Source organism: Oncorhynchus gorbuscha, linkage group LG06 (assembly GCF_021184085.1).
Source record: "Oncorhynchus gorbuscha isolate QuinsamMale2020 ecotype Even-year linkage group LG06, OgorEven_v1.0, whole genome shotgun sequence".
In the NCBI taxonomy this organism is placed as follows: Eukaryota; Metazoa; Chordata; class Actinopteri; order Salmoniformes; family Salmonidae; genus Oncorhynchus; species Oncorhynchus gorbuscha.
In genome coordinates this window covers 16850823-16877496 of record NC_060178.1, presented here as the reverse complement: position 1 = coordinate 16877496, position 26674 = coordinate 16850823, and the positions used below count along the sequence as shown (strand labels likewise).

Genomic DNA, 26674 nt, shown 5'->3' with positions numbered 1-26674 from the left:
CATAATTTTGGTCAATTTATTGGGGTCCTTAGTGGTCTTGCTTTGACATTCTTGCTGTATGTAATGACTGTGGCTGTTATCCAACACTGTCACACTGATGAACTGTAAGAAGACAGAATATCTAGAACATTTGATATTTTTTCAAGGAGTGGAGGGCAAGTGCCAGCGGGAGAATGGCTCAAATGTTGGGGCTTCTCTCGACGGCTGCTTTGTCTCTACGGATCGCAGTGAGAGCAAGTGTACGCAATTCGGTGTCAAGGAACTTCTTTGTGCTGCCTGGCTATCGTGGCTCCACGGTCAGGGTAAGGTTGGTTTGTGTTCGTTAAGCCAACTAAAATTAGGCATAAACTAATTAGCCATTCTAGCTAGTTCTATACAACACAAACAATGGCTAGAACTGTTATTGTGCTGTCAGAACTGTGTGCCTATATTAGTTAGTTAGCTAGCCTAGCTACTTCTAGGCAGTGCAGTAACGTTAGGTCAACAAACTAGTTAGCCAAGTTAGCTGTTAGCTAGCTAGCTACACAACCAGTTATGAATCAAACTCTTTCCCATAATCCGGATGTTAATGCTTTCCTCCTCAGAGGCTTGCTCAAAGTAAGTTATTGTCATCTGATGGAATCTTTACATCTCATGGACTACTGTACTCCACTGAGCCGCCAAAAGGTAAGACCCAAGAGACATGTCTAGAAGTGTCTGTTACATAAAATCATGAACTGCAGTGCTATAGAGGCAAATGTTAGTGGTATGCAGTCGAATGAAAAATATTTTGTTATCTGAGTGATATCTCCTCAAGGGGAATATTGATCCAAGGGTTTAACCTAGGTTACCCTGACTAGATCTGCCAACCTAGATGATGCTCCTGGGCTCTAACCAACAGTGTCTGCCTGGAGTGGACTGACCTAATGCTGTCATTCACTTTTGATTGGCAGATGGTAAAGGGAAGGAATCGGGTGGAGGCGGAGGGAAAAGAGGAGGAGGGAAAGATTGGTGGAGCCGCATGCAGAAGGTGTGTGATGTGAATGGTCTGTCTATATAGTATTACACCCTATTCTATGAGGGATATTTGAAATCAAATTGTATTTGTCAGATGCACCGAATACAACAACCTTACAGTGAAATGCTTACTTACAAGCCCTTAACCAACAATGCAGTTGTAAGAAAAATTAAAGAGTAACAATAAAATAACAGTAGCGAGGCTATATACAGGGAGTACCGGTACAGAGTCAATGTGCAGGGCCACAGGTTAGTCGAGGTAATTGAGGTAATATGTACATGTAGGTATTTACATGTCAAATCAAGGAGCGGGTGGTATTGTTTGTGTGGGTTAAAAGTTTATTTGCCACTTGCACAGGATACAGCAGGTGTAACTTTCCTAACAGTGCAGTAATAATATAGATCATAAAAAATAGAAGAAAACACAAGCGATTCGAGATAAGATGAAGAAACACGAGAATGCAAGTACACTGAGTTTACAAAACATTACTGTACTTTCCTCATTTTGAGTTACATTCCCTTTTGCCTTCAGAACAGCCTCAATTTGTCGGGGCATGGACTCTACAAGGTGTCAAGTGTTCCACAGGGATGCTGGCCCTTGTTGACTCCAATGCTTCCCACAGTTATGTCAAGTTGGCTGGATGTTCTTTGGGTGGTGGACTATTCTTCATGCACATGAGAAACTGATGAATTTGAAAAATCCGGCAGCATTACAGTTCTTGACACACTCATACCAGTGGGTCTGGCACCTACTACCATACCCCATTCAAAGGCACTATTTTGTCTTCCCCATTCACCCTCTGAATGGCACACATACACAATCCGTGTCTCAGTTGTCTCAAGGCCTAAAAATAATTATTTAACCTGTCTCATCCCCTTCATCTACACTGACTGAAGTGGATTTAACAAATTACATCCATAAGGGATCATAGCTTTTTCCTGGATTCACCTGCTCAGTCTGTCATGGAAAGAGCAGGTGTTCCTAATGTTTTGTACACTTAGTGTATATACAGGTCAGTACCATTCTCAATGTGCAGGGGTACTGGAGTGATTGAGGTAGGTAGGTATATATGTGTGTGTGACGTTCTATGGCACTGGATGCAGATACCTCAACATGTTGACCTTTCCTCTGCCTTTCTAGGGTGACATCCCATGGGATGAGAAAGACTTCCGTGCCCTGGCAGTGGTACTAGCTGGGATATCCTCTGCCACGCTCTACTATCAATTCAGAGACACAGGCAAGGAGATCACTTGGAAGGACTTTGTCCAACGCTACCTTGGCAGAGGAATGGTGAGACAAAGTACAACAATTCAGTGAAGAATATAGAGATACTGTTTATAGAAATACATGTTGTTTATTAGTACAATCATAATGCCAAGGTGATGTAACTGCTCAGACACAGAATTATTATTTTTCCATTATTTTGTTATATATATATTTTTTGTATGTTGCTGTCTGTGCACTGCAAGAATAGGCCTTATGGGTTGTCTGTTCTCTACACAGGTTGAGCGTTTAGAGGTTGTCAACAAACAGTATGTCCGAGTCATTCTAGTACCAGGAGCAGAGGCTGATGCGGTAGGTGAAAATTCCATTCTCTGGAATCGGAACAGTGACTCGTGATGGGTTCATGTTCATGCCTGTGTGAATAAGGGCTTTCAGTAGGCTTGATTAAATGAGGAAGTTAGTCTTTTGTGAATACAACACTTGAACCTCCATAGCCAACGGCCGCTGACATTTTATTTTTTATTCCTTCCCTGACTTTTTCTAAGTGTTTGTAGTTTACTGTTCATTTGTCAGAATTTAGAAATGAAAAACTTTTGTGTTTGTGGAGCCTTTTTCCCCATGACTTTTTTTCTCAACCCACCAATGTGCTGTAGGATGTTGGTACCCAGCCAGGGGCTAATGTGTGTCTCTCTCCTCACTGAATTAATGCCAAATGGATGAATGGGGGATAATTGTGCACCTTACTTCACAATGCAATTTAAATGAGGCTTAACTTAATGATTAGCAGGGTGAAGAGGTTGATTTAATTTAGAAAAAACATAGTGTATTGATGAGTTTGTGTTTTGTCTATTTGTCAGCAGCAAATCATTTAACCTTGCAGGTTGATACCATTCTCTGTAACTGAATGTAAATAATTACTATAACTCTTATTACAAATCAAATCTACAAATAAACTTTATTAAGTGGATTACACTAATGTTTTGATTGTAAGGGAAACTAAAATAGGCTACAGGCCTATGTTTTTTTCTAGGACTTATTATATTATACAAAACATGTCCTTGACTCTATCTAAACAAATAACTATTGTTATTTTTTTTATTGATATATTTCCACAAATATTTTGTCATGCAATTAATCCTTTACAATAGTTTATGCACTCTATATCAAGCGTTGGGGATTATGTTTGCGCACCTTCCAGGTTAATATGCATTTCATGCATATGCTAAAAGGGGACACTCGGCAACATTCTCTAGCCGGTACTGATAGGCTGAAAGGTTCTAGTGGTAAAGAGTATCCATTGACTTGTTGTGTTGGTGGTCTTTCCCCAGAGCTATGTGTGGTTTAACATCGGTAGTGTGGACACCTTCGAGAGGAACTTGGAGGCAGCTCATCACGAGCTTGGCTTGGAGCCTTCTCATAGGGCAGCTGTCATGTACAACTCCGAGAGTGATGGGTGAGTTAATGCCGACACACACACGTATTCATGCTTCAATAGGGCTAGACTATTTCTCACTCTGAGCTTTGTTTTATATGTCCAATTTCATGTACAAGCTAACATTTTAACTGACTGTCATCATCATTTTACAATTTTCCTTCCTCCTACAGGTCATTTATGATGAGCATGATTCCAACCTTGCTGTTGATTGGTTTCCTGCTTTTCACCCTGCGGCGGGGACCAATGGGAGGAGGCGCTGGGGGTGGAAGAGGTGGTCCCTTCAGCATGAGCGAATCAACAGCAAAAATGATGAAGGACAACATCAACACCAAGTTCAAGGATGTGGCTGGCTGTGAGGAGGCCAAGCTGGAGATTCTGGAGTTTGTTAACTTCCTGAAGAACCCCCAGCAGTATCTGGACCTGGGGGCTAAGATCCCAAAGGTAAGGGATGGGACAACTCGGCTGGGCGGTATACCGTATGTTACCATATACCGGTATTTACTTTACCTTCTATAATGGTATTTCAATGTTTGGTTTTTGTTAAATGTGATGCGCTACTCTGGCACGTGTACTGTCAGTTTTTATAGTTGACTCTGTTTTGCTTCTTGAGTTGTCTCTCTCTCTCTCTCCTCCAACTGCTACATGCCGCTAAACACATCAAACCATGCCACCTGTCACTTAAGGAGAGAGCAGTTGCTTGATCACGGAGTCACAAGCACTTTCTTGCCGTTCACTCTGCATGGTCAGATGGATGCTCCGATGTTGGGGACATGCTGAGTACCACAAGCGTTCTATACACTTAGTTTGTGTATCTTACTGTCTGCAAACTACTATCTGCTAGTTTGTTTTCTTAGCAAGGTGTTGCTAAAATAATTAGCTAATACCTAGTTGGATGGCTAGCTAGCTTGCTAAATGTGCTAACACAGAGGGAACGATGAGCCAGATCTTTCATCGGATGTATAAATGTGGAGCATCCAAGTGGCGTTTCCACTCACTACCAAATATGGTGATGAGAGAAAGCCCAGTGGACAGCAGTGGGAGAAGATGGAGTGAGATGGACATTCACTGACATTCTGCAAATTCTATGAAACATTTGATCACCATACAGTTTTCTGTTTAATAATAATAATAATAATAATATATGCCATTTAGCAGACGCTTTTATCCAAAGCGACTTAGTCATGTGTGCATACATTCTACGTATGGGTGGTCCTGGGAATCGAACCCACTACCCTGGCGTTACAAGCGCCATGCTCTACCAACTGAGCTAGAATCTTTAACAGAGTGGACTAAGTTTTGTAGGCTTTACCCTTTGCCAAAGTTTCTAAAAATGACGTTGTTTAGGAGGAGTGCAAGTGCAAATTGACTTATTGCACACCCGCACTGCAGAGTAGGTGTTCCTTAACGGAAATATGCAAATAAATTGTGTAATGCGCCAATAGGATCTCACTAGCTAATGCTGCCCACCTCCTTGCTTATTCTTTAAAATAAGAATCACCTTTATTTAACCAGGTAAGTTAGTTGAGAACAAGTTTTCATTTGCAACTGCGACCTGGCCAAGATAAAGCATAGCAATTTGACACATACAACACAGAGTTACACATGAAATGAACAAAACATAGTCAATAATACAGTAGAACAAAAGAAAACAAAAAGTCTATATACAGTGAGTGCAAATGAGGTAAGATAAGGGAGTTAAGGCAATAAATATGCCATGGTGGCAAAGTAATTACAATATAGCAAATTAAACACGAATGGTAGATGTGCAGAAGATGAATGTGCAAGTAGAGATACTGGGGTGCAAGATAAATAAATAAATAAATAAATGAATAAATACAGTATGGGGATGAGGTAGGTAGATGGATGGGCTGTTTACTGATAGGCTAAGAACAGGTGCAGTGATCTGTAAACTGCTCTGACAGCTGGTGCTTAAAGCTAGTGAGGGAGATATGAGTCTCCAGCTTCAGAGATTTTTGCAGTTCGTTCCAGTCATTGGCAGCGGAGAACTGGAAGGAGACACGACCAAAGGAGGAATTGGCTTTGGGGGTGACCAGTGAGATATATCTGCTGGAGCGCGTGCTACGAGTGGGTGCTGCTATGTTGACCAGTGAGCTGAGATAAGGCGGGGCTTTACCTAGCAGAGACTTGTAGATAACCTGTAGCTAGTGAGTTTGGCGACGAGTATGAAGCGAGGGCCAACCAACGAGAGCGTACAGGTCGCAATGGTGGGAAGTGTATGGGGCTTTGGTGACAAAACGGATGGCACTGTGATAGGCTGCATTCAGTTTGTTGAGTAAAGTGTTGGAGGCTATTTTATAGATGACATCACTGAAGTCGAGGATCGGTAGGATGGTCAGTTTTACGAGGGTATCTTTGGCAGCATGAGTGAAGGATGCTTTGTTGCGATATAGGAAGCCAATTCTAGATTTCGTTTTGGATTGGAGATGCTTAATGTGAGTCTGGAAGGAGAGTTTACAGTCTAACCAGACACCTAGGTATTTGTAGTTGTCCACGTATTCTAAGTCAGAGCCGTCCAGAGTAGTGATGTTGGACGGGCGAGCAGGTGTGGGCACTGATCGGTTGAATAGCATGCATTTAGTTTTATTTGCATTTAAGAGCAGTTGGAGGCCACGGAAGGAGAGTTGTATGGCATTGAAGCGTGTCTGGGGGTTAGTTAACACGGTGTCCAAAGAGGGGACAGAAGTATACAGAAATGTGTCATCTGCGTTGAGGTGGATCAGATTTTCACCAGCAGCAAGAGCAACATCATTGATGTATACAGAGAAGAGAGTTGGCCCAAGAATTGTACCCTGTGGCACCCCCATAGAGACTGCCAGAGGTCTGGACAACAGGCCCTCCGATTTGACACACTGAACTCTATCAGAGAAGTATTTGGTAAACCAGGCGAGGCAATCATTTGAGAAACCAAAGCTGTCGAGTCTGCCAATAAGAATGTGGTGATTGACAGAGTCGAAAGCATTGGCCAGGTTGATGAAGACTGCTGCACAGTAATGTCTCTTCGATGGTGGTTATGATGTCGTTTAGGACCTTGAGCGTGGCTGAGGTGCACCCATAACCAGCTCAGAAACCAGTTTGCATAGCGGATTGCATTCTGGCCATTATGATTAATTTGCTCCCATTGGAAACAACCTGCTCTGGTCTATCTTGGGTTAGTTTAAAAAATATTTTATACTATGTGTCAGTGCAAATGTAGCTAGCTAATACTGCCTGATACCAGTGCTGGTGAAGGCCTACAGTAGATAAGCATGTTTGTGCAACTGTTTCTTATCAGAGAGGAATAAGCGAGGCATGAATATGTTGGCTAGCTAGCGACATGAAGTTAGAAAACATGTAATGTAACATCTAATGAAGGTCACCTGGAAACACTGACCAACACTTTGGTTCCTACCTATATTTTCTTTCTAGTATCATGCTGTGTTGCACAGTGCGGAAATTATAATACAAGTGCGGGAAATGTAGAAATTGATCAATGCTAATTTGTTTTATTATTATTTTTGTTTGGAGTTGGATTGAACAGTATAAGTGGAGAAAGCCCCATTTAAAATAACTTATTTGCCACCCTAGAGTCATAAACTACTCATAAAGCATATTGAGAACTTTTAATATTTTAAACATAAAATCCCTTCAAATACGATCATACTGTCTTAAAATTTCAAAAGTATTATTATATGATATTTTGTCCATATCATCCAGCCCTAGGGACAACATTAGTACAACATTAGTACCTGGACCTGGTTGCAAAGATCCCAAAAGGACCTGGGGGCTAGACTTGGGCAGTATACTGTATACTGGTGTATTTACTGGTGTATTTGGAAATAGCCATGGGATGGTTTTTCAATACCGTTGAAACTATTTGATTAAATGTTTATATTTGTATATCTACTCTTTAAGTAAATACCTGCAGTCAACTTGTGCAATACGTTAAGTGAAAAAGCACATTTGTGTTCTACATTTCACCTGTCTCCTTATTTTCCATTTTGAAGCTTACCATAGTTCCCTGAACAGTTGAGCCAGTCACGTACTTGTTTGTAAATAGTACAACGGGTGAAAGCGGGAGCAGGGGAGTCCAGCTGTGTATTGACAGGGGTCGCGTTTTATAATGAAGCCAAGTGTTTGTTTTGTGGCTTCAATAAAGTGATCAGAGACGTGCAACGATAGGAAATACATTAGTGCAGAAAATAGCTGAATTTTCATAAGATGACAACAGAAGTGCAACGCTACAAGTAAATTAGCTTACTATGAAAAAGCAAGGTATTTTTTGCACAAACTATGCATGGCCATCATATTTCCAATGTTTATCATAGAATTGTGCGTCAATGCGACACCTAAGTTTAACTTGCTAGTTATCTAAGTAAGTAGCTGAGTAAAGAAGGATGACTGGGCATCCATATTGTTAGCTTTCTGCTGTGTTTGAGAAGTCAAATCCCTTTGGATGAGTTATCTGTAGGTTTGAATTCCTTGCGGTTTTTTTCTCTTCTCCGTTCTCGGCCTGTCTGCTTTTTCCCCCTCTTCTCGGAAGGCCATTGCCCTAGCGGAAGGCCATTGCCCTAGCGGAAGGCCATTGCCCTAGCGGAAGGCCATTGCCCTAGCGGAAGGCCATTGTCCCAGCGGAAGGCCATTGCCCCAGCGGAAGGCCATTGCCCCAGCGGAAGGCCATTGCCCCAGCGGAAGGCCATTGCCCCAGCGGAAGGCCATTGCCCCAGCGGAAGGCCATTGCCCCAGCGGAAGGCCATTGCCCCAGCGGAAGGCCATTGCCCCAGCGGAAGGCCATTGCCCCAGCGGAAGGCCATTGCCCCAGCGGAAGGCCATTGCCCCAGCGGAAGGCCATTGCCCTAGCGGAAGGCCATTGCCCCAGCGGAAGGCCATTGTCCTTGCGACTCCACACATTTCTGCTATTCGCTATTACTTGTGATACATTTTGTTAGCATTCTGATAATAGACACCCAATGGGCTTTTTAGTGTATTTAAAAAAAAAATGCACACACTTCTGTACTAAACCGGTAATACCGTAAATCCCTTGATGAGAGAAGGACAGTATTACGATATCAACATCTGGATTCCGCTCAACCCTACTGGGGACCAAGATCCCAAAGTTAAGGGATGGGACAACAGCCCAGCAGTCATACTAGTCATGAAATACCTTTCAATGTAGGAAGAAAATGCTTTTTAATTTTAGATGTAGTTTGCTGTCTTTTCACACCCTATGAGAAATGAACATTCCATTATACTGGTATTTAAAATCTCATGTGTTGTGTTGTGCTGTGTTTTCTCAGGGTGCTGTGCTCTCTGGACCTCCAGGCACAGGCAAGACCCTGCTGGCCAAGGCCACAGCAGGAGAGGCCAACGTCCCCTTCATCACTGTCAACGGCTCTGAGTTCCTGGAGATGTTTGTGGGTGTTGGGCCTGCCAGGGTGAGTTCACACTAGAACCAGAGGGAACACTTGCACCTGACTCCATAACATCCGTTTTCAAATCACATGATGTGCAATTTAGATCATAGCTGAAAATGGCGGTATCTACTAGCTATCTAACCACATAGATAATCTATTTTACTTGAAATGTATTGCTTACTGTGAGGATGTGAATTAAAATGTTTTAGAGACTTAGTAATGACTGTTTCCCCCCTGTAGGTGAGAGACATGTTTGCCATGGCCCGGAAGAACGCTCCCTGCATTCTGTTTATAGATGAGATAGACGCCGTGGGTCGCAAGAGGGGCGGGGGGAATTTTGGTGGCCAGAGCGAGCAGGAGAACACTCTCAACCAGCTGCTAGTGGAGATGGATGGTGAGTATGAGAAATGAGATCGCAAACTATCACACTCTCTATCATATTGCTGGTTAATCTCATAGGTGTCCCCTATTTATGAAATAATAACTGTTATTATGTGACAATGGTGCTCTATGATGTCATCTGTTATAAAGCTGTAGTTTTCTGCTTTACTCTATAATGTTTACCTAATGAACTGTAATGCATATACTGTGAGGGTAATTCCCTAGTGTTTTTGTTTTAGGATTCAACACCAGCACTAACGTGGTCGTCCTGGCTGGCACCAACAGACCAGACATCTTGGATCCTGCACTCATGAGGCCTGGCAGATTTGACAGGCAGATTTACATAGGTATGGAGTCTTTCGAAGGAACTGGAGTTCAGGCTGTGCTGTGGTAATTTCAGTGAAATGTCAACATACAGCATATTGATATTCATATTGAGAAGTACGACCCATTCGGTAAGACTTTATGTAAATCTAAGGATTTCATAACACATTTATAACCCATACATAACAATTTCCTAATCAGCAGACTAAATGAGCCTTTCATGAAATCCAATACATGTCCATGTTTCAGGCCCACCTGACATCAAAGGCAGGGCGTCCATCTTCAAAGTGCACTTACGGCCCATCAAACTGGACCCTGCTATGGACAAAGACGGACTGGCCAGGAAGATGGCTGCCGCCACACCAGGCTTCACAGGCAAGTTGAGCTGCTCTGTGTGAGAGATGGCCATGTTGATTATCATGTGAATGTTTTTGAAACATCCTCTCTGTCTTCCTGTCTTCACCAGGAGCCGACATAGCTAACGTGTGTAACGAGGCAGCCCTCATCGCTGCTAGACATCTCAACCCACATGTGGAAGGGAAACACTTTGAGCAGGCCATCGACAGGGTCATTGGAGGTGGGTTGTAATGTCCTTGTATTATTATGTTATCTCAGCTTTGTGAATCAGTGTTAATTAAATCAACTATAGCTATGACAATAAATATTTCTCAACAACCTATTTTCCCTGAGAAAACTAATGACGATAACGAGATGAGACGCCATGGGGGAAAAAAAGCTAACATTCGTTTTCATTTTAGTTGACAAAAATGTGACGAGATGAGAAATCCACTTGACTATTGGACATAAACTGTGCACAGGTGTCTATTCCACATTGAGTCAACGTGGAAACGATGTTTATTCAACCAGTGTGTGCCCAATGGGAAGCTTCTTTTCATATGTTTAGTCCAATCATAAGCATGTATGCCAAGTATTTAATGCAATCCTCTCATTGGCAGAATTAAGGTCAGTTGCGTGATCCGATTGAGCCGATCTGCCCGGCTCTCCCACACAGCTCCCAGGCAGTCATTCAGTCACTCGTCAATCTTTTGAACTGATGGGCAGCCAGCTAGTTACTTCAATTGTAACTAGCTTAAATTCGAAACAATCATTTTTACCGTCTCTTGCTTTCGTGTAGGCTTTGAAAGTAAAACAAATACACTGACTAATATGTGACTAAAAGGACTAAAACTAGACAAATTGTCCCAGAGTTTTAGTCAACTGATTATAACTAAAAAATAAGAAGGATGAAATTACTAAAATGGGACTTAAAGGTGTTTTAGTCATAGATACGAACACAAAAAAAACAACTAAATCTAAAATAGCTGACAAAATGAACACTGTTGTGAATGTCCAATCTTTAGGACGAGGTGAGGTGTGGATGGCAATAGAATGGTGGAGATATAACCCTGCTGTCTGTCTCTCTCTGTAGGTCTTGAGAAGAAGACCCAGGTTCTGCAGCCCAATGAGAAGAAGACTGTAGCGTACCATGAGGCTGGCCACGCCATAGTGGGTTGGTTCCTGCAACATGCTGACCCACTGCTGAAGGTACATTAACTCCCTCTTTTAAAGGTCCGGTTTTGTTTACCTGGCTGTTTGGTTGGGGGTTGCTAACCAGAGAAATATATATATTTTTTACTAGCACATTACTAGCACATTTGCATGTGACTTTCATAGTGCAGTTTTGACACTGCACACAACAGACAGCTCAGCAGCACCTTCAACGCATCTTATACATCCCAGGTGTGAAATAGTATACATATCATCCTAGTCCCACTGCAGTACTGTTCACATGGTCATACTGAACAGTTTCTGACATTGGCTTGCAGACGGGTCAATGACTGTGTCTGTCACACAACTGGATCACAGGTTGGAAAGTGGGGATATTGAATGGATTTGAGTGGGGTTCTAAAATAATAACTTTGATTCTCATGCATGGGTTTAACACACATTTAGGTTTCAAAATTGACATGGCCCAAAATGAGTATGTTTGTCTTAATTGCATAAATCAGTTATTGGTTGAGTACACATACTTTTGGTCATGTAATGTATGTGGACACCTGCTCGTCGAACATCTCATTTCAAAATCATGGGTGTTAATATGGATTTGGTCCCCCCTTTGCTGCAATAACAGCCTCCACTCTTCTGTGAAGGCTTTCCACAAGATGTTGGAACAATGCTGCCGTGTCTTGCTTCCATTCAGCCACGAGCATTAGTGAGGTCGGGCACGGATGTCGGGTGATTAGGCCTGGCTTGCAGGTGGCATTCCGGCTTGTGGCTGAAATAGTCAAATCCACTCATTTGAAGGGATGTTCACATACTTTTGTGTATATAGTGTATTTTGCAGATGTTATCGACGGTGCAGAGAAATGCTTATTTTTTGCTCCAACAGTGCAGTATAGCAAACAATACACACAAATCCCCAAAATAAAGAAATGAAGAAACAACTGGAATCAGTAGGAGAATGGGACAACTGTTAGAGCTCATTTTACTGTGTAACTATGAGTCAAGAGAGCAAACTAGGTCCCCATGACGGATAGCAGTCTGCAGGCATAGCGGTCTCTTTGTGTGGACATTAAGGCTTACGTCATGAGTTGCTTTATGGCCCAATTCAATCAAATGTCCATTCTGCATTTGACAAATCACATTCTGCAGGTTCAGCTCCATATTTTTCTCTTTGCATTGAGGATCTCCTGCGGAGTGAGTTTGATGGAAATGTTTGGATATGATTTGATATGATTTATTTGATCATTTAAAAACACAATTCAACCACGTGTTGATACAATGAGATTAAAAGATGTGGCATGTGTGATCTAGAGGAGCAGGATTTGTAAAGTTGCTTTTCTGTCATTATTCTAATGCCATGTGTCCCTTTTCTCTTCCCCTAGGTGTCCATCATCCCCAGAGGGAAGGGTTTGGGCTATGCCCAGTACCTCCCCAAGGAGCAGTACCTGTACACACGGGAGCAGCTGTTTGACAGGATGTGTATGATGCTGGGAGGACGTGTGGCTGAACATGTCTTCTTTGGGAAGATCACCACTGGAGCCCAGGACGACCTGAAGAAGGTCACCCAGTCAGCCTACGCACAGGTACCCTTACTGTATGGCATTCAGAGGAAAGTTCAAGCGCTGCACTTTAATTGATAGCTAAGCTAACGTTTCAGCCTCAGACCCTTCAGAATGAATCCCCAGAGCTTTGAAAATGAATCCCCAGTTACAATCGATGGTTAAAAAAAGCTATGGTTACTATTCAACAGTGTTGATAGAAGTTTGTCTTAGGAAATGTTACTGTCTATTATAAACTGGATGGTTTGAGTCCCTGAATGCTGATTGGCTGATAGTTGTGGTATATCAGACTGTATACTACAGGTATGACAACGTTTATTTTTTACTGCTCTAATTACGTTGGTAAACAGTTTATAATTAAGCACCTCGGGGGGTTTGTGTTATATGGCCAATATACCACGGATAAGGGCAGTGTCCAGGCCCTCTGCGTTGCATCGTGTATAAGAACAGCCCTTAGCAATGGTATATTAGCCATATACCACACCCCCTCGGGCCTTATGGCTTAATTATCTCACAGTACCTGTTGTATTTCTGATCCCCACATCTCTTCCTGTCTCCAGATAGTGCAGTTTGGGATGAGTGAGAAGGTAGGCCAGGTGTCTTTTGACCTTCCTCGGCAAGGGGAGATGGTGATGGAGAAGCCTTACAGCGAGGCCACTGCAGAGCTCATAGACCAGGAGGTCAGAGACCTGGTGGACAGCGCCTATCAGAGGACCATGGAGCTGATTGTGGACAAGAGGGAGTGCGTGGACATGGTGAGAATTGCATTGACCTAAGTGAACATCACGTAGTTCTAAGGTTTTCAGATGACTCTTTCATGTCCTGCTCGATTGTCAAGGGCACACCCGTCTATATTTAGTTTTCTTACTGGGCGTAAAGATGGGGAAACGGCACCACTGACCACCCCACCACCGTAGTTATTGTAGCAGAGCTGAGGAGTGTTGTGCAGCATGGTAAAAAAAAATGATGGCAGTACATATTGTGCTCTTCTATTGTGTGTGCAATGATGTCTGATGAGGAAAAAACTGTGTTGATGGTTTGCAATAACTTCTTTGTTGTAATATCTGAAAAAGTACGTGACCGTTTCACCATTAAGGATGGCAGCTTTAAGATCAAACAGAAATGTAGTAGGCCCTAGCTGCTGTCTGGCTCTTTATCATGTCCACCCTGTGTCATGAATGTCACTGGGACCCCACCGTTCCTCTCTCTTCACCCCAGGTGGGGAAGCGTCTCCTGGAGAAGGAGGTCCTGGACAAGGCAGACATGCTGGAGCTGCTGGGGCCACGGCCATTTGAGGAGAAGTCAACCTATGAGGAGTTTGTGGAGGGGACAGGCAGCTTTGAAGAGGACACCAGTCTGCCAGAGGGCCTGAAGGACTGGAACCAGGAGAGAGGGGACCTAGTTGAGGAGCTGGACACAGCCAAGGAGAAACAGGCCCAATAGGCAGCACAAACGGTGACAGGCAACCTCTTAACCCAACCTCTGTCTTAGCACACACCAGTCATGTAGCCTAGGCAGAGAGGAGGGTTGGGTGACTTAGCATAGCACACTGCCCCCGGACATATTTATCTGAGTGCAAAACAAACTTTCAATCAGAATGCAAATCTTTCAATGCCTTATTATTGGCCATATTGGAGGTGCGCCTCATGGTACTCAAAGGTTAATTTAATGGACAGTGGACACATTGTGTTTGAGAGATTTTATCTTTTTATGAGTTGCATGTGTTCTCTTTCTCCACATAAATACTTTTGTCAACTGAATCATGTACATTTGCCTCGTGTTTTGATATCTTCAGCTATTTATTTCAATAAAAGGGGCTTCCTCCCAACTGTATTTCTTTCCCTCCCACAAATGAATGCTACATTTCAAAACAAAACGTTCATCTCTATATACCAATGACATAAAGGTGCTGGTTATGAACAATGTTAATATCCTAGTTCATCAAAATGCTACTGGCAGAAAGATAAAAATATACTCTCCTAGATGTGTTGAAATGTGCACTGCCTCTTCCATCTCTCAGCCTTGCATGGGTAATTGGTGATTAAGCCCTCACACTACAACTGTATAGTGTGGTGTTAAGGCCAGTTTATACCTGGTGCTAAACATGGTTCCTTTTTCCTGATCTTGTCTACATTCCGATTGTGCCCGTATTTCCAGAAATGTGTCTATTAGCCATCCACTGTTTCTGGATTGTGACCAGATGTCCTGTTCCTACTTTTATGCAAATGTTTTCACAGCTATCTTTTCTAAATAATATTTATTGTAAAACCTAACCAGTCAATGATGCCACTTAGAGGGCAGAATAATTATTTTAAATGGTTTCTCTGTCCAGATCTGTCTACACTTGCAAGATATTCAGACACAATGTGTGGGCAGGATGATCTGATCACAATCGGATCACAATGTGTTTTGATTGAGGACATGTAGACAAGAGCAGGACAAAGGACGCAAGTTGGAATCATGTATAAACAGAGCTTTAGATGTTCTGCTGAGCCAGTAATCTGCTGTTGCTGATGTACAGTATCGCTAGTAGCATACATCTCTACACAAATGTAAACAAATTATTTTATTGGGTGATATGTGTGAATCAGGAAGTTGCTACCTCACTTTAAAGCAATATATTCAACTACATTTATCATAGGTTTGTGAAAATTGTCCCCCTAGATATTTCAGGATTTCCAGTATACTGAAGTTCTGTCATTACTACTGATCACCACTGAAGATGTCCAACATTTTAGAATTACTGATGTAATAACCTTGAATACATTTTGTTTAAAATGTGGTTGTCTGTAGTTGGTGTTTTGGATTGTGCACTGAAGGTAAGTTTGCCTGTTACTATACAGTCAACCTCTTATTCTCCAGTTACCGGGGATGGACAGAAAGCGCTTTTCCATTTGTATTAAAGAGAAAAGATTCTGTGCACGAAAGCAATGGCTATACTACAATGTATAAAACATGTTTTTGTTTGATAAATAAATTCAGTGGTGAATTTTCTCAGTATCGGTGTTTCCAGTTCCAACTGCCACCAACCATTTGCACGTCACAGAAAATGTCCTTCTTTATCAGTTTCTTATTGGTCTAGATCTTATAGGGGACAACAATGAAAAATATACCAATATTCAATATATTGTAATATTCCTCAATGTCTCAAAGCACCTATGGCATCTCATTTACATGTGGTCCTAACTACTATATGCAGATCGTTTTAATGATTCACATATTGAAATACATCATAATGTTTACCAACAGTGAGCTTGTAAGTTTACAGGGAAGAACTGGGCCAGAGGGATGCTGGCATAAAAATTTCTGGTGCCATCTACTGCTGTTGTGCCCTTGAGCAAGGCACTTAACCCCTCATTTCGGCGCAAGAAACAAGCATTTCGCTACACCCGCAGTAACATCTGCTAAACACGTGTATGTGACCAATAAAATGGGTTTGATGATGCTGCTCTGGATGATCCTGTGCTGCTCTCAGCTTCTCATGTAATTATGGGCTCAATTCAATCCGTATCGCCATAATTTGTCGCTATAGCGCAATTTAAATTTAAAGGCAATGTTCCCACTTCTGAGGAGGCTGCATATGTCAGCTCAACCGGAGCGCTGGACTACGGCGATACGGATTGTATTGAGACCTGTGTCCAGCGGGGTTGGGAATAAGACAGAAAACAATGTAATGTTCTGATACACATTTGACAGTAGGTTATTGTTGTTTAACAGTCTCCTCCCCCTGACAATTATTTCATAAAGCTTCATGCTACCATTAATCATGAACTACACTAGATCTCACCTCAGTTCTGCGGGAATTGTTCACCAGCATGTTCCATTCAAATCACCAGTGTCACGACATACATTATTGCTTATAAATTAGAGATGAATATTCCTTCCTCTTTTGTAGCACAAAGTTTTGGTACGGTAGTTCATTTCAACATACAAAAAAACAACAGTGTCAACACTGTACATCTTAATGTTACTGTGTATAAAAATGAGATATGAGAAAATGTTTCTATTTTCCTGTTGATGGACATATTATGGCAACAGTTCTCCAGCTGAGTGAGGTTGTCAGGGTGGTTGTCCTTCAGTCTGCACTAAGATGGATTGCCCAGTAGAGGGCTGAAATCGTTCTACCATATCAGTGTCTCCATGAACACAACAGTCTCTCCCTTCGATTCACATGTCCACAAACTCATACCCTATGGCTCGTACAAAAGAAATTGAGGCATTTGTTAGGACTGGTTAGTTTCTTTCTCTATCGGTGTGGGAAAAGGAGTCTCATGAGAAAATAGCCCTTTTATTGTTACTCCAGAGTTGACTTGAACTACTGTGTTAGTAGGTTATTTACCTAGTTATAGGTTCTTTTAGAAAATGTACAAAAACGGAATGTTAAGATTGTTTAGTCTACATTCTCATGTCCATCGGAGAACCACAGGCCATAAGAGAGATGGAGCCTGGTTAAGTCCATCTGCGCAGGGCCAATGAGGTAGCCAGAGAAGCCAAGAAGAGCGCCACCGATAGGCTGATCTCTGACGCTCCTCCACAGTCCTTGGCATTTTCCTACAATCATCAAGAAGACCATTTCAATATTAACACAAAACGTCATGGAAACTGCTGTGACTTCACCTCTACTGCTTTATATTGATTGACACAATATTCTACTTCGACTATTTATCTGTAGGACTTGAATTAAATTTAAATTGAACAAACACTTCTCTCTTTCAATTTCAACATGCCTGCAATGCAACTGTAATGAAGTCAATATTATGCCATTATACAACCAGCTAAAAAGAGAGGAGGAGGATGGCTGACCTTAGGATGGTAGGCATGGCAGGACTTTGGGCGCCGCCGGACTTTCTGAGATTTCATCCTGTTACACTTGACTGATGCGTTGTATTTGACCTCTTTGGGCTCCAGGGTGATGGAGGAGTACTGCCGGGAGCAGTCACAGTCCGCCTGAACCACCATCAACACCAGGTTACTGTCAGGGACTGCCTGCACCACAAACATCCTGCCACACAAAATATTAAGTTCAATTACTATAGAATTATATTTCATGTTAAGGTAACACTTTGTTTTATTTTTAGTATCTCTGTGTAACATCACTCCAAACATTCTGCAACACAACACATTCATTTAACATTCCATTATGGAACACAACACATTCAGCTATCAATACATTGTGGATACATTGAAAAAATATGTTGTCAAAATGCAGTTCAGATAATTGCAGGTAGGTATCATGGCCACAAGATGACGCCACCACTGTGGAGTTGACTCAGGAGGTTTCTTACTTCTGACAGCGTCCACATTTGAGGAGGCTGTTGGTCTCTTTGATGGAGTTGTCTAACATGAAGCCAGGGTACTCTGTGTCACAGGGCTGCAACGCGTCTGTCCTCTTTGCTTTATGGGCTAATGAGGATAAAGTTGTTTGTTTCAAAGATGTGCGTGCACACACACACACGCACGCACGCACGCACGCACGCACGCACGCACGCACGCACGCACGCACGCACACACACACACACACACACACACACACACACACACACACACACACACACACACACACACACACACACACACACACACACACACACACACACACTTCCTACAAAGAAGTAAGCACCCATCCGAGAGCTGTGGAGCTCTACTCACATGTATGGTAGCCAGCCTTGGCTGTGTTGGGAATCCAGGTGGAGAGGATAGGAGATGGAGGGGCACCATTCACCATGGAGATGGCATATAGACAAATGATAGCCATGGGGGACAAAATGGTTGGGAGAAAGCAGTTGGATGAGAGAAATGGTTGGGAGAAAGCAGTTGGATGAGAGAAATGGTTGGGAGAAAGCAGTTGGATGAGAGAAATGGTTGGGAGAAAGCAGTTGGATGAGAGAAATGGTTGGGAGAACGCAGTTGGATGAGAGAAATGGTTGGGAGAAAGCAATTGGATGAAGAGAAAATGAATTGTGAACCACGAGATATGGTATGAAAATGGCAGGATGATTCATCAAATGTATATGAAAGCACAAACATGTATTCAGACTGTTATACAGTCACCACTAGCCTTAGTCACTGCTACTAGCCGGCTAACACCTGGTACTCTCCCTGGCACCTTCGAGACTGCTGCCCCATGGACATAGTCACTGCTACTAGCCGGCTACCACCTGGTACTCTCCCCTGCACCTTCGAGACTGCTGCCCCATGGACATAGTCACTGCTACTAGCCGGCTAACACCTGGTACTCTCCCCTGCACCTTCGAGACTGCTGCCCCATGGACATAGTCACTGCTACTAGCCGGCTACCACCTGGTACTCTCCTCTGCACCTTCGAGACTGCTGCCCCATGGAAATAGTCACTGCTACTAGCCGGCTATCACCTGGTACTCTCCCCTGCACCTTCGAGACTGCTGCCCCATGGACATAGTCACTGCTACTAGCCGGCTACCACCTGGTACTCTCCCCAGCACCTTCGAGACTGCTGCCCCATGGACATAGTCACTGCTACTAGCCGGCTACCACCTGGTACTCTCCCCAGCACCTTCGAGACTGCTGCCCCATGGACATAGTCATTGAACACTGGTCACATGACTAATGTTTACATACTGTTTTACCACTTCATATGTATATAATGTATTCTATTCAAGGCTCATCCTATATAACTACTGCTGTACACACCTCTATTCATATACTGTCCATACTGTCTATTCACACCATTATTTGTATATATATATATTTATATTCCAGTCTCTGACTGCTCCTTCTGATATTTCTTACTTTCTTATTTTTCAGGATTATGTGTGTATTGTTTTATTTTATATTACCAGGTATTTCTGCACTGGTGGATCATTTTGCTGCACCTGCGATAACATCTGTAAATCTGTGTATGCAACCAATCAATTTAGATTTTATTTGAAGTTGGTGTAGGACACTACCTCCACAAGAATGTATCCAAACCTCTTTGCAATGGCCTTTGTCACATAAAGTATTGAGAGCATTTACCGTCTACAACGTAATCCGAGTGCCACAGCCCACAGAAGTTGAACTCCAGTAAGAACCTGTACAGAAGCAGAGTTGTTGGGAGAGAAAATGAAGTGTCAAAAACAATTCAGTTCAGTTCAAAACAACATTACACTAGAGTGATGACAAACAGCATATGCAGACCATTTTTCATAAACTCAGCCTGAAAAGTACATCTCACACTTACATCAACATGTGAGAGAAGAACCATTTAATCACTGCAGCAAGGCCATAGAAAGGCTACAGGAAGGAGAGATAGAGATACAGAGAGAGATACAGAGTGAGATACAGAGTGAGATAGAGAGAGAGAGATACAGAGAGAGAGATACAGAGAGAGAGATACAGAGAGATACAGAGAGAGAGAGAGATACAGAGAGAGAGAGATACAGAGAGAGAGATACAGAGAAAGAAGAGAGAGAGAGAGAGAGAGAGAAAGAGAGATACAGAGATACAGAGAGAGAGATACAGAGATACAGAGAGAGAGAAAGAAAGATACAGAGAGAGAGAGCGAGAGAGAAAGAGGGAGTGAGAGAGAAAGAGAGATACAGAGAAAGAGAAAGAGGGAGCGAGAGAAAGAGAGATACACAGAGAGAGATACAGAGTGAGAGTAGAGGGAGTGAGAGAGAGATACAGAGAAAGAGAAAGAGGGAGTGAGAGAAAGAGAGAGAGAGAGAGTGAGAGAGAGAGAGAGAGAGAGAGAGAGAGAGAGAGAGAGAGAGAGAGAGAGAGAGAGAGAGAGAGAGAGAGAGAGAAATTAAAGAGAATAAAACATAGGTAACCCAAGTGAAAGAACAAGAAAGAAAGAACAAGAAGAGAGCATCTGTTAAGTAATTATATTATACAACCAGCAGGCAGCACATAACAAATGTTTCAGCAAATAGTGACTTCTTCAGGGTTAAGAAATATTGATAAACATGACTCACGCTGAGCAGAGGGCGAGCACTACTGGAATGACTGTGTCCTGATCTGCACATTCCCTGGTAGTCATACAACGACACCCTGTTGGACACACAACGATTAGCCTTTTACTGCACTGGGCTAATTCAGGGTCACACAGAGTGTTTCTTGGTAGTCTTAAACAAATCTACTTTGAAACAAAAACGTACACACCTCACACACATGGTTATGGGCTTAATGAAAATAAGACACATGTACCATGTCAGATGTAGAGTTGAAATGTATTCAATGTTGAGTTTGCATCCTAATATGACACTTTATATACATCACTGAAGACTGAAATATAGCAAACTGTTTGACGTAGAAACACCAGATTTTCAGCAGCAAAGAAAGTTAATTAATTATGAAATTATGAAGAATATTAATACATTTGACTGCAGGAAAGGGTCTACGAAGTTAGGGATTACATAACCTTGCACAATAGGATCAATCAATGGTATAATATATATATCCATAATAATGTAGCTCCTCTTACTTCTTGTACATGCCCGACTTAATCAACGCTGCCATCACAGACCCGTCCACTTCCCCAAAGAAACGTCCGACCTGTAGAGACGATGACAGAAGGGGGTTATATTCAGAGGTGACATCCTCTAGGTCTACAGAGCCTTCTGACTATACATGGGATCTCTTTAGCGTCAGAGACATGGAGCCAGAGGGAGATTGCGTAACACCAATAATAGCCTTCAGTACCTGCTTCAAATCTGCATGACCTAGCACAAACTCCCATAGCAACACCATCAATTAGACACAGCCACAAGAGGCTAAACTTAAGATGCCCTCTTGCTCCTTACAGTATTCTGTACCTCTATGTATTTACCTGTTACTATCATGTGCTCTATGTTAGTCGTTTTACACTTCACAGGGTGATACTGTTGTCTGTGAATGAGTGTCACATCTTATTTAACATGACAGAAAGGTTAACCTCATATACAGTACAGTATACACTCCCCTCTATCTGTCTTCTCTTACTGTAGCACATCCCTGTACTCTGAATTATTCAAGGTCACTTTGTTTAAGCCACACTGTCCAAGTTTCCAAGTCATCCTCCCTCCTCTTCCCGTTTCTCTCTAACTGCGGCTGACACTTTATTTCAATCTCAGGGAGAAGGGAAGGAGACAAATTTCCCTGTGGCTTTTTAAGAGATACAGTGTTTGCCGAGTGTCTGTCTCTGTATGTCTGTGTGAGTGTGTGAGTGTGTGAGTGTGTGTGTGTCCGTGTGTCTGTGTGTGTGTGTGTGTGTGTGCGTGCGTGCGTGCGTGTGTGTGTGTATGCCGAGTGTGAGCTCTGGTCCCTGAAGCCAGAGCCCGGAATGGAACTTGATGCTCTATTTACCTGAAAGAAATGCAGTGAAATAAAAACGCAACAACGTTTCGGTGCGAAACTTGGCAGGCAATGCATCCATCCTAGGACAGGAATCTAATGCAGAACCAAAACAGCAGTGTGTCCTCCATCAAATCTATTACCAACATACTACATGTTGTGTTGTCAGCATCTAGACTTTGTTTCTGCTTAGTCACACTCTAGTACGAGCTATGCACATCAGAAATTCTAAGGAAGTTGGTTATGACCCATTTGTTGAAGGCAGCACTGTACTCCTGCCGTATCCTGAATGATTAAATATTTACAGAGCTCTGCCTTAGCCCAATCCCTCTCTCTGAATTAAAAGGGGGAGCACTTGGTGTTCCCACAAAACTTTGTCAAAGTCCTAACCTCAGCAAAATGTTACGGGGTAGCACTTTATCATAATATCTGCTTACTAAGGTTTGCTTTAGTGCCTTACTGAGACATTGAATTAAGAGGGAAAATGTAAATATGTGCATCCTTGGTTTGGCCTGAATAGTCTTAATGTCAGTAAATGTTTTATTTAATCGGGACTGGCAGCGATGCAGTAGGAATACGTTTACACTGACAGGCTGAACAAGATGGTGTGTGTGTGTGTTTGTTTCACTCACCTCCAGCCCACACTCCTCCTTAACCCCAAAGATATATTTTTTTCATGATGAAATTATGACAAATATTAATAACATTCCACCCATGAGGCCAACATATTGTGATTTGGTCATTTGACTGCAGGAAATGATTAATTCAATCTGCAGTTGTTTTTATCAAAGGGGTTTTAGTAGGTCATGGTAATCCCCGGGTACGTGCATGATATAAGATTCCACACTGACTACCTACTATAATGTGTAGTATAACAGGGTCTTATAGCCCCCCACGGTCATAGTCTTCAAGTGCATTCTAAGATTTAAGGGCCCAATACCCACCACACTGTTAAGCTATGAACACTTATGTTGTGAACACTGCCATGGCCCTTGTCCATTCCACCCCACGAATTCTCAGTAATACGGTTAGTCCAGTCCTCCCTCTGCAGTGAAGTCAAGTTAAGGTGGCGTGGGCTGCTTGGTGCCTTTAGCTCCAGTTAGTGATAAGGTGGCTGCTTACTGTCTTTAGCTCCAGTTAGTGATAAGGTGGCTGCTTACTGTCTTTATCTCCAGTTAGTGATAAGGTGGCTGTTTACTGTCTTTAGCCCCAGTTAGTGATAAGGTGGCTGTTTACTGTCTTTAGCTCCAGTTAGTGATAAGGTGGCTGTTTACTGTCTTTAGTCAGTTAGTGATAAGGTGGCTGCTTACTGTCTTTACTGTCTTTAGCTCCAGTTAGTGATAAGGTGGCTGCTTACTGTCTTTAGCTCCAGTTAGTGATAAGGTGGCTGTTTACTGTCTTTAGCTCCAGTTAGTGATAAGGTGGCTGCTTACTGTCTTTAGCTCCAGTTAGTGATAAGGTGGCTGCTTACTGTCTTTAGCTCCAGTTAGTGATAAGGTGTCTTTAGCTCCAGTTAGTGATTACTGTCTTTAGCTCCAGTTAGTGATAAGGTGGCTGTTTACTGTCTTTAGCTCCAGTTAGTGATAAGGTGGCTGCTTACTGTCTTTAGCTCCAGTTAGTGATAAGGTGGCTGTTTACTGTCTTTAGCTCCAGTTAGTGATAAGGTGGCTGTTTACTGTCTTTAGCTCCAGTTAGTGATAAGGTGGCTGTTTACTGTCTTTAGCTCCAGTTAGTGATAAGGTGGCTGTCTTTACTGTCTTTAGCTCCAGTTAGATAAGGTGGCTGCTTACTGTCTTTAGCTCCAGTTAGTGATAAGGTGGCTGTTTACTGTCTTTAGCTCCAGTTAGTGATAAGGTGGCTGCTTACTGTCTTTAGCTCCAGTTAGTGATAAGGTGGCTGTTTACTGTCTTTAGCTCCAGTTAGTGATAAGGTGGCTGCTTACTGTCTTTAGCTCCAGTTAGTGATAAGGTGGCTGCTTACTGTCTTTAGCTCCAGTTTGATAAGGTGGCTGTTTACTGTCTTTAGCTCCAGTTAGTGATAAGGATGGCTGTTTACTGTCTTTAGCTCCAGTTAGTGATAAGGTGGCTGTTTACTGTCTTTAGCTCCAGTTAGTGATAAGGTGGCTGTCTTTACTGTCTTTAGCTCCAGTTAGTGATAAGGTGACTGTTTACTGTCTTTAGCTCCAGTTAGTGATAAGGTGGCTGTTTACTGTCTTTAGCTCCAGTTAGTGATAAGGTGGCTGCTTACTGTCTTTAGCTCCAGTTAGTGATAAGGTGGCTGTTTACTGTCTTTAGCTCCAGTTAGTGATAAGGTGGCTGCTTACTGTCTTTAGCTCCAGTTAGTGATAAGGTGGCTGTCTTTACTGATAAGGTCTTTAGCTTTAGCCCAGTTAGTGATAAGGTGGCTGCTTACTGTCTTTAGCTCCAGTTAGTGATAAGGTGGCTGTTTACTGTCTTTAGCTCCAGTTAGTGATAAGGTGGCTGCTTACTGTCTTTAGCTCCAGTTAGTGATAGGAAGGTGGCTGTTTACTGTCTTTAGCTCCAGTTAGTGATAAGGTGGCTGCTTACTGTCTTTAGCTCCAGTTAGTGATAAGGTGGCTGCTTACTGTCTTTAGCTCCAGTTAGTGATAAGGTGGCTGCTTACTGTCTTTAGCTCCAGTTAGTGATAAGGTGACTGTTTACTGTCTTTAGCTCCAGTTAGTGATAAGGTGGTGGCTGTTACTTTTACTGTCTTTAGCTCCAGTTAGTGATAAGGTGGCTGCTTACTGTCTTTAGCTCCAGTTAGTGATAAGGTGGCTGTTTACTGTCTTTAGCTCCAGTTAGTGATAAGGTGGCTGCTTACTGTCTTTAGCTCCAGTTAGTGATAAGGTGGCTGTTTACTGTCTTTAGCTCCAGTTAGTGATAAGGTGGCTGTTTACTGTCTTTAGCCCCAGTTAGTGATAAGGTGGCTGTTTACTGTCTTTAGCTCCAGTTAGTGATAAGGTGGCTGCTTACTGTCTTTAGCTCCAGTTAATCAGCCAGTTCTCTGCTAATTCCTGTAAGAGGGATTAGGACCATAAGGGTCCTATGAGTGCTCCAGGTGTTGTTTTGGCCTGTTACTTACTGCCTCACAGTGTCCTCTTCTCTCTCAATTCAGTTCAATTCAACAGACTTTATTGACATGGCAAGTTAAATTAATTACGTTGTCAAAGTACACATACTGTATGAAGTGCCTCTATGGCAATTAAGATGGCTGATTGAGGACCTTTACTCTGAAGAATGTGTTTGTTTTCTACGATTGTGTTTTTTTCCCTCTGTTTTGCTTTTCATAGTGTATTGATATATATATATATATTTTTTTTGTAATTACAAGGTTCATCTGTAAAATACCTTGGTCTCAGCATGACTCCCTGTCAAAATAAAGGTACAAAAAAATGGTTGGACTAACAGTTATAAAGTAATACTAATAACAGGCGTAGTAGCAGTGGAAATGATATTAACATAAACAGCAACTACAGCAATTGTCATGAGAATAATATAAAATGAAAGTAATGTCAGTAGGCTAATTGTAACATGGCTGAGAAGCCACATGGCATGGTATGAAAGAAAAAACACAATGCCAAATACTATTGTACTTTTCACTGGCTGTCCCTCAGGTTGTGGCTGGATTACACACAATTGGCTGACAAAACTGCACATTTTGGCTGAAAGTAGTCTGGGTAACCATTTGATTAGATGTTCAGGAGTCTTATGGCTTGGGGGTAGAAGCTGTTAGAAGCCTCTTGGACCTGGACTTGGCGATACGGTACCGCTTGCTGTGCAGTAGCAGAGAGAACAGTCTATGACTAGGGTGGCTGGAGTCTTTGACAAGTTTTAGGGCCTTCCTCTGACACCGCCTGGTATAGAGGTCCTATGCTAGGACGTTCGTACTACCCTCTGTAGTGGCTTGCGGTCAGAGGTTGAGCAGTTACCATACCAGGCAGTGATGCATCCAGTGCTCTCGATGGTGCAGCTGTAGAACCTTTTGAGAATCTGAGGACCCATGCCAAATCTTTTCAGTCTCTTGAGGGGGAATAGGTCAAGTCCAAATCTTTTCAGTCTCTTGAGGGGGAATAGGTTTTGCCGTGTCCTCTTCACAACTGTCTTGGTGTTCTTGGACCATGGTAGTTTGTTGATGATGTGGACACCAAGGAACTTGAAGCTCACAACCTGCTCCACTGCAGCCCCGTCAATAGAATGCTCGGTCCTCTTTTTCCTGTATTCCACAATAATCACCTTTGTCTTGATCGCGATGAGGGAGAGGTTGTTGTCCTGGCACTACACGGCCAGGTCTCTGACCTCCTCCCTATAGGCTGTCTCGTTATTGTCGGTGATCAGGCCTACAACTGTTGTGTCATCTGTAAATTGAATGATGGTGTTGGAGTCGTGCCTGGCCATGCAGTCATGAGTGAACAGGTAGTACAAGAGGGGGCTGAGCACACACCCCTGAGGATCAGTGTTGAGGATCAGTGTGGCGGATGTGTTGTTACCTACCCTTACCACCTGGGGGTGGCCCGTCAGGAAGTCCAGGA

General features: G+C 42.7%; 2 protein-coding genes across 4 annotated transcripts in view; one reads left to right on the top strand and one right to left on the bottom strand.

The window, feature by feature from the left end:
- The first annotated feature begins 43 nt into the window (after positions 1-43).
- Positions 44-14667, top strand: afg3l1 (AFG3-like AAA ATPase 1). The gene is made up of 16 exons (XM_046352496.1): positions 44-302; positions 585-666; positions 933-1009; positions 2138-2287; positions 2501-2572; positions 3550-3674; positions 3827-4097; positions 8951-9088; positions 9308-9461; positions 9688-9795; positions 10022-10147; positions 10239-10349; positions 11202-11317; positions 12658-12858; positions 13395-13589; positions 14053-14667. Exons 1-16 carry the CDS (start codon positions 174-176, stop codon positions 14275-14277), a joined length of 2280 nt encoding a protein of 759 aa, XP_046208452.1. The 5' UTR covers positions 44-173; the 3' UTR covers positions 14278-14667.
- Positions 14668-15375: 708 nt separating this feature from the next.
- Positions 15376-26674, bottom strand: part of LOC124037616 (voltage-dependent calcium channel subunit alpha-2/delta-4-like) — an 87573-nt gene continuing 76274 nt past the window's right edge. For 2 of the 3 annotated variants that reach the window (XM_046352493.1, XM_046352494.1), the window contains 8 exons: positions 21278-21348; positions 20769-20844; positions 20033-20085; positions 19828-19883; positions 18484-18504; positions 18120-18237; positions 17638-17836; positions 15376-17385 (listed from right to left, as the gene is read on the bottom strand). In XM_046352493.1, coding sequence (XP_046208449.1) covers positions 17284-17385; positions 17638-17836; positions 18120-18237; positions 18484-18504; positions 19828-19883; positions 20033-20085; positions 20769-20844; positions 21278-21348 — 696 coding nt within the window. In that variant the 3' untranslated portion in view covers positions 15376-17283. The remainder of the gene's footprint in view (positions 17386-17637; positions 17837-18119; positions 18238-18483; positions 18505-19827; positions 19884-20032; positions 20086-20768; positions 20845-21277; positions 21349-26674) is intronic. The other variant, XM_046352495.1, reaches the window with a different exon arrangement.